The sequence below is a fragment of the Halichoeres trimaculatus genome, unplaced genomic scaffold, assembly GCF_033239565.1.
Source record: "Halichoeres trimaculatus isolate MK-OKI-2021-1 unplaced genomic scaffold, fHalTri1.1 fHalTri1_scaffold_10, whole genome shotgun sequence".
Taxonomy (NCBI): domain Eukaryota; kingdom Metazoa; phylum Chordata; class Actinopteri; order Labriformes; family Labridae; genus Halichoeres; species Halichoeres trimaculatus.
In genome coordinates, this window is record NW_027437187.1 from 14,876,433 (window position 1) to 14,890,187 (window position 13,755).

The window sequence follows — 13,755 nt, forward strand, 5'->3', positions numbered from 1 at the left end:
CTTGAATACAGATTACTTGCTCCCTCCGCTTTGCTTTCTTTTTCAACATTACAAGAAGAGGCAGGTGTTGACGTTAGCGGTAAAAACACAGCGACATTTTAAGCACTTTTGTAAGTGGAGGAGACTGAACCTCACCTCAGGCTACCTTACAATTTTCATCGCATTACGGTTTATGGCTGTGAAAATCAGTTCTGCTCATTTATAAGAGTGGTAAAAGTGCATTTACTTCACTGCATTCTCTCTGGAGACCGTCCTAATCTACTCTGTCTGTTGTTTTCTGCATTATTTTTCATGCATACCCAGAGCATGGGGACCCATTCAGTTCTGTATCTAACTGTCTACAGGGGGCATCAGTGCTCCTTCATGAATATCAAGCTACTCAGTGGAAAGAGAGTCTGAGCTGTGTTCATAATTCTGCTTTAAGTGAGCATGAATGCCATTAGATGTCTTACACCTGGTTTAAAATGATAGTAAAGAATTGATGCAGGTGAATTTGTTATTAGTTATCTCAGGGGTAAAAATAGGTGAAGAAAAAAAGAGGCTGAGCATCTCGTCATATAATGTTACATGTGTTGTTGGCGGAGCAGCATCCCACTTCTCAGTTATATAACAGCTGTGTGCAGTAATCCACTCTGCTTCATGATGGCATACGTGACTACTGCTACTTTCAGCGTCGCATCGGTCTCTGTGCTGTGTGTGCTGGAGCGCCCCCTGTCACACTAACCCAGCGACCGACCTCCGCGACGAGACTGAGCCCAAAGCTGGCCTTGACTGAAGATCTGCCCTCCTCTACCTCCTCCTTCTTCTCCTCCTCCTCCTCCTTGGTCCCCGGGTCCAGCACCGTGGACAGCTCCCTGCCTCCACCCTTAAACCGTCGCGTGCGCCGTGGATGGTCAAACACGAGTGGGACTGCAAGAAGTCTGCTGCTCTGTCATCACATGAGAAACTACAGACTGTGAGACTTACTGTTTTCATTTCTTTCGGATGTAACAGTTTGAAGAAGTGTCGCTGAGGAGTGAGGGAAACACCGCGGAAACACGATGATCCCACGATACAAACCGGTGAGTGCTGCGTGTCTGTGTCACCTGGTCACTAACTGTTTCACTTTGAACAGATGCAGCTCAGCTAACATTTAATGAACATGCACAGGAAAGCCGTGATGCATTACCCAATTATACACGAGCGACGTGTACATCTACATAAATTACAACCATAATTGTACCTGTAGATAAAAACCCACTTTAAAGACGCTGTGAGTCATTTTAGGTCAGAGTGGGTCAATTGATCTCTATCTGAGCAGTGATGGGATCGTATATCACTGGGATTAATACCAGGATCATTTTTGCAAGCGAATTATGTGGGTGTGTGAAATATTGGAGGTGTTGTTACATGGTGATAACAAATTGTTTCAGCCAGTCAGATGGAGAGCAGCTCCTCCTCTTTTCCTCCTGTGAATAGGTGAAAAGGAGAGCCAATGCATGATTTGTCAACCATCTCTAACCCTCGTCTTCCCCCTCCAGATCCAATCATCACATGCCTGCCATACAAAAGGGCTCTACAGCTGCTTATGTACTTTTATAAATTCATTGTCCCTGCTCAAAATGCACTGCTCTCCTCTCTTCCAAAGCGTCCTCAATTCCTGTTGCATAAGTGCTGTTTTTCCTCTCTGAAGTCTCTCTGAGTGTTTGCTGCTCCTCCACTCATCCTCTTTCATTCTGCTCACACTGAGGCTGTAACTCTCCCCAGGCGATCCAGTGATGGACAGGGCTGATCTCTGATGTAGGCCACCACCGAAGTGTAAGCTGGCCAGTTAGCCTAGATGAAAAGATGACAGAAACACAAACACAAAGAAGGAAGAAGTCAAACTATTAGTACTGATAATGTGAAATTCTGTCTTATTCAGTTGAGGAAACTATGCTGACATGACATCTGGTTAGCCTGTGCACTTCCAACAGCAGTTAATTGCTGAAATTAAAGTCTCCTTGCCTTGATTTACTCAGAGCCCAGGGTTTTGCCCAAATGTAATCTGGTATGAGTGAGATTTTCCAAGTAAGCAGATAACGACTGGGTGACAGGAAGTCGGAGGACATGACAGCAGTTGCTGTGAACTCTTCATCCTGGGTGTTGACATGAAAGACCAGCAGGAATCTCTTCACTTTCAGCTATGCCTGCTGTTCATCCTCTATACATTTCATTGCCTCCAAAAAGCTTTTTGACCTTTAGAGAGTTGCATATTTAAACTACAACTGCCCTTTAAAAGCTCAGTTTTACTGTACGCCTTTAAGGGACATCTGGGAACGGCTGGAAATGGTGCTTCGAGTACACCACTTGCACACTTGTTCAATCTACAATTTCTGGTCTTCTAAAGATATCAGACCAAAGTTTTGGTCTTCACCAAGAGCCACTTGATCATGGGCAGCGTGAAGTTGATTAACATTAAGATTAAGATTAAGATTTACTTTTATTAATCTCCTTGGGAGAAATTCTGTTTTTACACTCTGAACATGCTATATATACACACACATGCACAAACAACACTTTTGCACAGCAACATGCACTGATGGAGGTCAAAGTGATGGTGCTGCACCGTCAGCGGAGCAGTTGGGGGTTTTTGGTGTCTTGCTCAAGGGCACCCGACAGGGCTCAGGAATGTAAGCCAACACCTCCTCAGCTATCAGCCCAATTCCAATCTTGGTCCGCACCTGGGCTTGAACCAGCGACCCTCTGGTCCCTAAGCCAAGTCCCTACAGATTGAGCTACTGCCGTCCCAAAAAGCGGTTCCCTAGCCAGGAATCGAACCTGGGCTGTGGCAGTGAGAGCGCTAAATCCTAACCACTAGATCACAAGGGACATAGGCAGACAACACATTTATGTCCAAACATTTACTGCTGCTAGAAACAGTGAAAGGTATATCTAATTGTTTTTGAAATAGTATGCATTAATGTACAGGCTTTAGTGTGAAAAGAGATGTCTGGAAGACTCTCAAGGCTGATTATAATGGATTTCAGAGAAGACTTGAATACAGATTAAGTCACCTGACAGTGGAAATACTCAAAAAGGACATTGTTTTATTAAAGAAGTCACTTTTTAAAGTGTTTTTTCCTCTTGTCTGTGCAGTGATGAGCCTGGTTCTTCTCAAGGAAGCATTTTCTTTTCATGGTTGCCAAATGCCTGCTCACAGTGGATTAATGTAGGGTCTCTGAAATAATATTACAAACAGTGGAGACCTGCTCTTTTTGAAAAGCGCTCTGAGATAATTTTTGTTATGGCTGGCACAAGTCAACTTGTCAGATTAGTTGATTTTCACTGCAATCACAGCAGCACCGTTTGGTAACAAGTGAAGAACAGTTGCATGCACAATGATTTAATGAATGAGTTCATATCTATACCTATGAGCACAGCAGATTACTGTGTGTATAAACACTCATGTAAACTGCTCGTTACATTTAAGCTCATCTCCATGCTGTGATAATGTGAAGGTCACTGAGGGGCGAAGATAACATATAATGTAATTCATTTTAACTGCTAAGAAAAGGCTACGAGTCAAATGGATTATCAAAATCTGTGCCCATGTGGCTCGTTGCTCCCTCTGATCCCTCAGCCAGCTGCCATTGGCTGCAGCAGGAGCTCTCTGCTCCCTGCAGGACCGGACGCATCCACAATGCATCCATCTGGGAAAAGCATTCATATTTAATGTCACGTTTGTTTTTTTTCATTTTTTCTGCCTTGTTATTCAGAGATCCCTGTTTTCTGGCAGATATAAAGTGAATTTAAGAAATAAATGACTGAGGGGAAGAGTTATATAATTATAGAAAAAAACCTGTTAGGATTTAGATTAGTGTGCCCGCTCATGCTTCACACGTACCTCTTTGTAACGTTTGCACTGCTCCATCAGCAGCTGTGCTCCCCCTTCTCTCTTCTTCCTCTCCCCTCTCTTCATCATCACTCACTGTCCCTCCTGCCTTCGCCCTCCTACCTCCAGTGAATCAGTCCTCAGGCTCCCCCTGCACACTCCACTCTCTCTTTTCTTCATCCAAGGTCGACTTTGAGCTCCCGATAGCAAAGAGACAGGAATAGCAGGTGCACTGCAGAATGCCACCGCTGCTCTTGCTGTATGTGTGTGTTTGTGTGAGTGTGTCTGCGTGTGAGCAACGGGAGTGTGTGTGTGTGAATGCATTCCAGTGGAGCTGTGCAGCGGGAGCCGTGTGAGTGTGAAGCTTCAGTTATAGAGGATGTATGAGGACTGCAGACAGACGGGATGCAGATGTTTCTCACCAGCATGGACGGGGAAGCTGCTTAGACTGCCCGGGAGGAGAGGACTGTGACTGACTCTGACCCCCTCCTTCCTCCCCCCTCTCTCTGTCTCCTCTTCTTCACTGGATCTGATATTTGGGAGCAGGATTCGAGAGGGAGCTGAAAAGAGGTCACTTAAGGAAACACCAGGATCCACTGAAGACGTTGAAAAAGCCTCATTTTTTGAAAGAAAATGCTTTGAAGCCTCTGTTCAAAATCTCTTTGTCTTCCCTCTGTCTCCTGTCTTCCTCCACCGGTTCCCTGCAGAGTCCCGGCTCCACCATGTCCTTGGCGTTCTGTGGGAACGAGAATAACTCGGCTTACAACGTGGATGAGGGGGTCCTGAACAACGGCTGCTTCCTGGACGCTCTTAATGTGGTGCCACATGTCTTCCTCCTCTTTATCACCTTTCCCATTCTCTTCATCGGTGAGTGCTGCTGGGAGGTGAGGTCTCCCACCTCTTTGCATCACACCTCTCTGCATGGACTACACATGCAGCACACACAGATGATGTGTCAGCATTAACACACAAGGACGTAAAACGCTCCTAACGGGTTTCTGCATGCTCTATGTTCCCTTTCTCATTTCATATCTCTTTTATTTCAAGAAAGAATGCAGTAGCACAGATTTTCATTGTTGTATTCAAGCACTAGACCAGCTTGTTGGACTGCTCTTGTAATCATAACACCCTCTGAGTAGGTGTTCACTGTCCCATAGCCAGCAGCAGAGTTATGACTCTCCTGGTAGGACATTAAGATGTATTTCTGAGCTGCAAGCAAAGGAGCCTGTCCCGATGAAATGTAGTGTATTGGCATTAGGTTACACTTCTTTGCTCTCTTCCTGGAGCCTTGCCAGTCTATTAGTGTCGCCATCATTGTGTGACGGACCTGCTTTTTGCCACTGAACACCTCTAAAACAGTCACACATGGCTCCATCGTCTACCCTGTACTGTCAGTGTGTGAGTACCCACATGTGTGTTTCTACATTTAAAGTAGTCTGTTCCTCTTTGTCAAGCTGTCATCATTTTATCGATTCATGTCAATCCAACACCTTGCTAGAAACTTGAAAACAAGCTTCCATTTTTTAACCCTTTTCCACATTTTTTGTTGGTGTTTCTGGATTATTTTTGTAGGATATTCTCCCATATTTCACAGTTTTATGTGCCATAATTACTGTATATGAGGATAGATACAGCTCACATTCACATTCTCATAATTTTTTTTCTTGGGGGATAGTGTTAACAACTTTCTGAGCTTTTTCTGTCCAATAATACAGGGGTTCTTAAACTTTTTTGGTTTGTGTACCCCCTTTCAAATACAATTTTAGTACCCCCTTGTATGGCCAAGAAAATTTTCAGAAAATAATATGTAAAAATAACATGAATGACATTTTTTTGTAAATCTCTTTTGTTTTCTTTTTGATGGTTTCTTTAACATCTACTTCATTTTCCACAACTGATTTGTCTTGTTTACTCTCGTTTCAACCCCCTGTCCATGGTTATCTTCTTTGCTGCGATATTGTTAGCATGCCAATGTACCTACTGGCTCGCTGAACAATTGACGTCAAAGAAGGCTGTGTAGTCCAAGCAGTTTTGCAAATAGTATATTTTATGAATAAATATGCTTAATCTGTAAATAGTGCCCTATTTGATGTTGCATATACATAAAGATTAAATTTTGTTGATAAAGTTGTTTCTAATCAGATTTTTTTTGTTATGCACCTTTTTTTTTTATTTGAAAAGTACCCCTTGCAGTACTCCCACGTACCCCTAGGGGAACATGTACCTCCATTTGAGAGTCACTGCATGAATCAGCCACTTTGGTCTTGACCCAAAGGTCCCATATTATGCTCCTTTTCTGCAGTTTGATATGGATCACTGATGTCTTCATGAAATGGTAGTAACATGTTTTGGTCCAAAAAGCCAATAAATCAAACACAGCAGCATTGTTTCCAGTCTCTCATAGTCCCTCTGTTCAGAACAGTCTGATTTAGTGGGCGTGACCTTCATATGTAAATGAGACACCGCTGATACCGCCCTGCTCTTCAGCGTCACTGAGAGCAGCGCCATGAGCTCAGACTGCTCAATGTTTAGAAAACAGTGAAGCTTGTTTACCGTAACATTACAGGCTAAAACAACAGGCTAACCGCAGCTAAAGTTAGCATCCTGAAGCTAATACAGGGACACTGAGGATAAGCTCTTACATCTGCTCCACAGCACACAGTATTTTAAAATACTCACATTTCCAGGTTGGCGGATGGTTGGTAATGGGCCTGGTCAAAAAAGGGAATCACTGACGTCGACAAATCCCTAAAATCCAAACAGCTTGTTTTAGGTCAGGATTTTACATTCACAAGCACTACTAAGTTGTCATTAGATATCACATTTTGTGGGCTGGGAGGAAAGCCAATGACCCAGAAATTTCACTAAAAGACCTGATAAAGTGATTTTTGCACAATTTGGGACCTTTAAAAAAGTCACAATAACATTAGATTTCCTAAATGTCAAGCAGATTTTAATGGTACTCACAAAGGGTGAACTAGTAGTCCTCAGATGCTGCCACTTTGTAGCTGTTACTGTTGGATTCAGGTAAAGTGTGTATAAATAATGGATGAGCCAACTTACTATCTGTCCAAATGGTTTGAAACAGAAGGTACCAACTTGTCTCTGAACTTTTCTTCTTCTAACTAAAGACATTCCCATGAGCCTTTACATTTCGAGTATTTTGCTGGTAGCAAATTCTGCTGCACTAAAAACACTTACGTCACATTGTGAATACGGTTAACATTATGCTACAAACAATTAGCATATTAAAGTTGTCTTTGAGCATGTGTTGGAGTGCACAGTCTCATCAAGTTGTTAGAATGACAAGGGTTTTGTCTTATTTTGTTTCCTGATAGCTGATGGGATTTTTCATCCTTGTAATAGCAGCAAAAACAATTCAGCGGATCTATAACTGTTGTCAGGCTCGAAGTGATAAGCAAAGAAAAACTTGGTAAAGGAAAAGGTGAGCTATTGGAGGGAAAAATACAAGACAACCTGTCTGCAACCTGCACCATTACTCTGTCACTCCGAGCTGTGCTGCCTTCACTAACAACCATGTCATCAAAGAAACACTTCAGGGTGTGGGAGTCCTTCTGTCAACCTTGAGTCACCTGACAGGAACCCTTAGGAGTCTGGTTACTTAATCACACTCTGCCCTGCAGCTGTATCATGTGCTGCCTATGTGCTGGCTCATCACATTTAGTGAGTGAGGGGATGCTGCAGGTACAGACAACACAACAGCTCATACTGACTGTTAGCTCAACGCCAGCAGTTTTAGAGCAGGGTTCATTTCATCATTAATGAATAAATCAAACATTTATTTTTAAAACCTGTCAGAAATAAATTGTTATCTTATCATATCTCCAAAATGCCAAAACATGAAGAAACAATTTATGTGATTAGTTATCAGAAACTGATAATCAAATAAAACACTCAAAAAATCAGTAGTAATACAGATTTGAGAAGCTTTAACTTCTAATATCTATTGGGAAAAAAACGATACAACTACATAAATTAATGACCAAATAGTTTCTGGTCAATGCACTTATTTTTTAGTTGTCATGTCTTCACTGCTGCAAAGCAACATAGTAAATAGTCCCTAGCCTGTAATTATTTTCACTTTTTCTTGCATATATAAACAGTCTTATATGATTTATGCACATTTCCAACATTATATAGAGCATTTGTGATGTTCCCTTAAATCAAATGCTCAGTACTCTAGCAGATGGTATAAATTCATGCATGTGAAAATGATGCAGATTAAAGAAAAATATGCAGTTCATTGGTGTTAATGTGCCAGTGTGCTTGTGTGTGTGCTTGTGTGTGTGAGTGAGTGAGTGTGTTTGTGACTGCCAGCCTGTGCCAACACTTCGCAGTGAGATAAACTGTCCAACAGCTAAGGTGCCAACAGCAGAGCAGTCATTACCATAATCTCGTTATTGGAGATGTGTTTTATGACAGCAGCGGCTCGCATTAATAAAATAAATTATAATTCGATGTCTGGATTACAGAGACATCACGGCCTTAGTGGAGCTTAAAGGTTTTTGGCCGGCCCCTGTCATTGCGTTGTCTCTGAAGCTTTGTGGATGAATGACAGTGATAATATCAAAAGTTTCCTCAACTATAAAGAAGCTTTGCCTCTGGCAGGCTGCCATTTCTCCCAGCAGACCCATCCCATGAGTTAAACTGCCTTTCATTATTCAGCTTATATGAAAATGGGAGCTGTTTGTCATGGAGCTTGAGATGCTTAAAGTTGCAATGTCAGTAGAAAGTGCTTTGTCAGGGCTGAACACAAGGACTTTTTTTGTTCAAATTCATAACCACCCCCTCATGACCTTGTACTTGGTAACTTGTTTATTTTCAATTTTTTTTTTGTTTGTTCCCAATCTGAGGCTGGGGAAGCCAAAGTTCGAAGGTCCACATCCATCACAGCACCTGGCTTCATTTTCCTGGTCACAACCTGCGCTGGCTCCTGACCTTTGTGTTACTCTTCATCCTTGTCTGTGAGATCGCTGAAGGCATCGTCTCTGATGGGTATGTAAGACATTATAAGTTTAATCCTCTTGAGAACCATGAAAGTTTAAGAATTTCTAATAACACAAGTCTTTATTTTCACCAACACTTATAAAAACATGTGTTGGGTGTCCTTTAAAGTGGATTGCAGGATAGATGAAACGCCTTTTTAACAACAACAAAAAAGATGTCAGTTTATTTAAATAATGATTTGATATGAAAATATTTCTTTATATCAATTCATTTTAACTGGATGCTTGAGTAACATCATAAATGTGTACTTTACAAACATGTATTTTGCTTAAAGCCATTAAATAAGGTTGCTATTTCAGAAGACAATGGTCTTGCTGTGAATGACACTCCATCAATGATAGCTCACTGGAATGGGCAGATGGTTTCAACATTTTCATTTTTAAGTTAAAGAAATGTCTTTTGGGGATCCATGTCCTCCACACTATGACCATAAATAAATGTGTTGGTGGGTTTTGAAAACCTCTTGAACTAGGTGGGGGATGTATTGAATAAACTTGATATACCGCTGGTTGTTGCATGTTACATTTATGAAATATTGTGACCATCATGTACAAATTGTCAAGCAAATGTTTTAAGACGTCGGTATGTCTTTTGTGAGTCTCTTGTGAGTTTCACTTCCTTCACTTTTTGCTGAAGCTCCTATCACAGCAAGCAGCACCCCCACCCACTCAGAAAACTCTCCTGTTCATGTGATTTTGTATCAGGAGAGGGGGGAAAAAGATACTTGCATATCTCGCCATTCATGGGTTTGAGGTTTGCAATGCTTGAATCGTTATAGTGGTGTCATTTTATGCACCAAAGGGTTGAGTTAAAAAGTTATATAGTTATTTAGAGGAGGAATCAGAATATTGAGATGTATATTGTGTATTGTGATATGGCAATAAAAACACCAAGCTATTGGTTTTAGGCCATGTCGTGCAGCCCAATCTTGAACACATAATTTAAACAGTAAGAACAATATTTTCTTCACATTATAACAGACAGCCATGCAATGGCTGTTATAATTATTTTAGAGAGAGAGGAATTAAAACTTAAAAAAAAAAAAAAAAAAAAAAAAAAAAAAAAAAACTATTTCAGACTTAATTAATAATTATCATAGAGTTTTGTATCATCAAGCACTGTTAAGTCAGTCTTTTCATACAGATGAAAATTAACTGCAGTAAATACTTTAACTCCTTATCGAGGTTCACTGGTGTTTACCTCTGTGACTCATTGTGCTGCAAAGCTGTCGACGGTGGAAGATTTACCAGCTCCCTTTTTTCAAGTAAGGCTTATAGACCAACACAATTTAAACAATCCTTAAAAAAAATATTTCAGACTGATATTTTTATACTTTTTAAAGCATTTAAGTGGAAAAAATGGGTTACAGAAACATTTAGTAAAGCTACTAAAGCTAACAAACTAAAATGCTAGCTCGCTGAGTCATTCCTATGAATGAGTCCTTTTTTTCTTTTCTTTTTTTCTCCATATTCTTAATTCAGCAGGTATTTATGCCTTAAGGTTTATAATTGTTGAAAACCTCATTTTTCACTGTAAATTACTTTTGAATATGACGAAAGTGGAGTAGATAGGCTTCTATGACAAGCTAGCATACAGTAAAGACAGCTAAACCTTTCAGATAAATTAAACAAAAATGGATTTGCTCCCTACATTTTTTCCACAAGAAAGAAAAATTAATGCATTTTGTGACCATAAAGGTTATACTTTTACTTAGATTAATGCACAGAACGTGTTAGTTTTATGAATTAACTAAAAGAAATGGGTGTCTGCAAGCTAGTTGAAGCTAATGAAAATCCAGAGTAACAGGGTAGCTAGTTTTTAAACTGAAAATCAGCAGCGAAAATAGTATTAGGGTGAGGCAGATACTGCAGATGAAGACATAATAGCATTAATAGACCTCAGTCCTAATCATCCATGAATGGAGGGGCTTGATGGAGGTCACTGTGTATAAGCCACTTCTGCAGCCTGGAGCTCCAGTGATTGCTACTGAAGTGAATGCAAAAGCTCCACAATCTTTAACCACTTCAATGGGCCTTCACACTGATTTCAGAGCTGTGCTAAAGAGACAGATTTAGTCGATAAAGCCTCACGGTGCGTGTTGTGTGTGTAGAGTTGTTTATGCCTTATAGGGTACTTTAAAGGATGGATGGGCATTTTTGCTCTGATTAATCTCTTCTACATGTGATGTTATTGATAAGGTTATATACGCTAACTTGTTAGCTTAATTGAACAAATTCTTTTTAATGAAATTTGAATGAGTTGATAGTTTTCTCCTCAGTATCATCATTTATGTTGTGTTACTCTGTTCAGACTTTAAATTTTCCTTATTTCTGTCATTTTCTTTTGCAGATTCAGCCAGACTCTTCATCTGCACCTGTACATGCCTGCAGCTTTGGCCTTCATGGCTGGCATCACCTCTATTATCTACTATCACAACATAGAGACCTCCAACTTTCCCAAACTGTTACTAGGTAAAGTACTCAGCTTCACTTTATATACAGTATTTATCATTCACAAACCTACCTTCACTGTCAAAGAAAACGTTTACTGAAAACAATTAAATCCCTTTATTCAGAAACACAGCACAGATCTTTTGTTACTGTCCCTATTCTATTGTTACTATTATCCTCAGCATCTTTGAATCAACCTGTCAAGGCCTTTTCTTATACATTTCTATAAGAAATCGGTTCCATGTTTAATGTTTATTGGAGGCATCATGAATCATGAAATGGTGAGAAAGGATCAGTTTCAATTTAATGATTCATTGCCTCCATATAAGACAGCAAAACAATTGAGTAGGTAATATCATCCAGCCTGACTGTGCTGCTCTGAGTTGGCATCAATTATCCATTTTATTAGGACAATGAGTTCCAGGGGAAGGATATACATACGTAAATGCATTTTCTAAGACTAGTTCATCTCTTTATGATCTGTGAAAATCAATACTCCACTAAAGAGCAATCCCACAGCAGTAATATAGTACTCCTTTTGTTAAATAAGAGAGAAAATAAAAAAATCCTGTGTTTCTGGGCAACCTTATTATATGTGTTCATATAACCATAAGTCATGTAGTTATATTGTTCGTACTGCCTGTTCAGTGCATTAGTTTTGGTCATTTTTTTCTCCTTTAATAATTTCCCTAATGCTCCTCTTCAACTGTTCACAGTTTCTGTTTCCTCCTCATGCATCATTAACTTATTCGTGCCAGCCAGGCTGTCAATGCTTTTACACCTACTATATCTCTGGGCTCCCTCCAGCTTTTGCTCTCCATGTCACCTTCAGTCTCTTGAGGGAAGTACTGGGGAGGTGCCAGGTCACTGTTGCACGAACAGAAATTAATCTTCCAGATGGAAACTCTGACATTGACCTGTACGCAGCAGCTATCACTGAAGTTCAGATGTCATAATAAAGACGTAAACACAGGATCAAAAATCAGCTGTAGAGTCTGAGCCCAGGATCTTGTTTCAGTATTGTCCTGTAGAGTAATGTATCGTTTGTAATCCCATCTTAAACACTGTTTGCACTAATCTCTTGATACTTATCACACTAAAGCTGATGAACTGACATGACCTGACTCATGACAGGTCTTAACAATATTTAGACAAGTTTAACCTCCAACAGACACATCTCTGAAGAGAGAGGGAAAAGGGAGCAAGGAAAGGGAAAGGGAATAAAAAGGAAAGCGGAAAAAAAGCTCACATATCAGAGTAAACAGCTGGAAATTTGTTTGAGGACTAAGTGGGGAAATGAATGGAAGCCTACACTGGAAAAACATAAGACCTAGAAATTCTAGATAAGCAATAAAAAATTAAATGTGACCCCAACTGTGACTAAATCGACCTACATCTCCATTTATGGTGAGAATGCGTTCCTTTTTTTGGCTTGTTCAGTGTTTTTCTGTCCTCCTCTGATGTCTTTTTGATCTCCTCAGCTCTGCTCATCTACTGGGTACTCGCCTTCATCATGAAGACCATCAAGTTTGCCAAGTACACAGAGCATGGCATCGGCCCCCGGCAGCTACGCTACTGCATCACTGGACTGCTGGTCCTGCTGTATGGACTCCTGCTCGCTGTGGAGATCAATGTTATCCTGGGCAGGGTGAGAGACTACGTGTTTGTTGTCACGCTGTGCAGCCAACAGAAGCTGATTTCAGATTGTTTCCTGTTTTTGCATCAGTTACCTCCTTCTTTCGATCTGAAATTAAATTTGCTCCAGCGGTTAGTGATCAGTAAAGCAGCCCATGGTGTGTTGGAAATAGATGAAGCATTGATGCTTGCATTCATTTGGCCTTACTTAAATTGAGCTTTTAGGAAAGTGATGTTTGTGTCGGGGGATGTAATAGCACCCCTGCTACTCAATAATAATTACTGCACTAAAACTGCAGCTTCTAGCTTTGATTTGGCATACAATATGACACTAAGATAATTATACACATTACTTATAACAAGTGAAAACTCTTAATGGAGCAATGAAATTCATTTGTGCAGAAAATGCAAAAGAAATGTTAAAGAGAAAAGAGGAGAGTGCAAATCTGACACATTAGTCCCTGAATGCTAAAGTTCGTGTTTCTATATGCCTCCAGTTGCAAAGCTAATCAAGCTAACATGAGACTATCATGTTCATCTTCTCACTTAAGTATTTTTCTTGTCATGTTTGCTCATTAATAATAAAGATTGATTATTGCTGAGGCTGATAATTACATCCTAAGTTTTGCATGAAACTAAGTTAGCCAAACCCAAAATCAATGATGGCATGAGATAAACAGTTAGTGTCAGTGCAAAGTGAATACGACATATATAGCTGTACTTATGTGAATTATATCGATATGCTTTTCTCCTGATTCGATTCTTTTATGATATTTTGGTTGCTGATTT

The 13,755-nt window shown here is 40.3% G+C and overlaps 1 protein-coding gene across 5 annotated transcripts in view; it reads left to right on the forward strand.

Moving 5' to 3' along the window:
* The first annotated feature begins 615 nt into the window (after positions 1–615).
* abcc8 (ATP-binding cassette, sub-family C (CFTR/MRP), member 8) overlaps positions 616–13,755 on the forward strand; it is a 63,801-nt gene continuing 50,661 nt past the window's right edge. For 2 of the 5 annotated variants that reach the window (XM_074677495.1, XM_074677494.1), the window contains exons 1-5: positions 617–1,061; positions 4,561–4,720; positions 8,728–8,869; positions 11,231–11,352; positions 12,813–12,979. In XM_074677495.1, the coding sequence (XP_074533596.1) occupies positions 1,041–1,061; positions 4,561–4,720; positions 8,728–8,869; positions 11,231–11,352; positions 12,813–12,979 (612 nt within the window). In that variant the 5' untranslated portion in view covers positions 617–1,040. Of the gene's footprint in view, positions 1,062–3,969; positions 4,424–4,560; positions 4,721–8,727; positions 8,870–11,230; positions 11,353–12,812; positions 12,980–13,755 lie in introns of those variants that run through there. The other 3 variants (XM_074677492.1, XM_074677496.1, XM_074677493.1) reach the window with 3 other exon arrangements.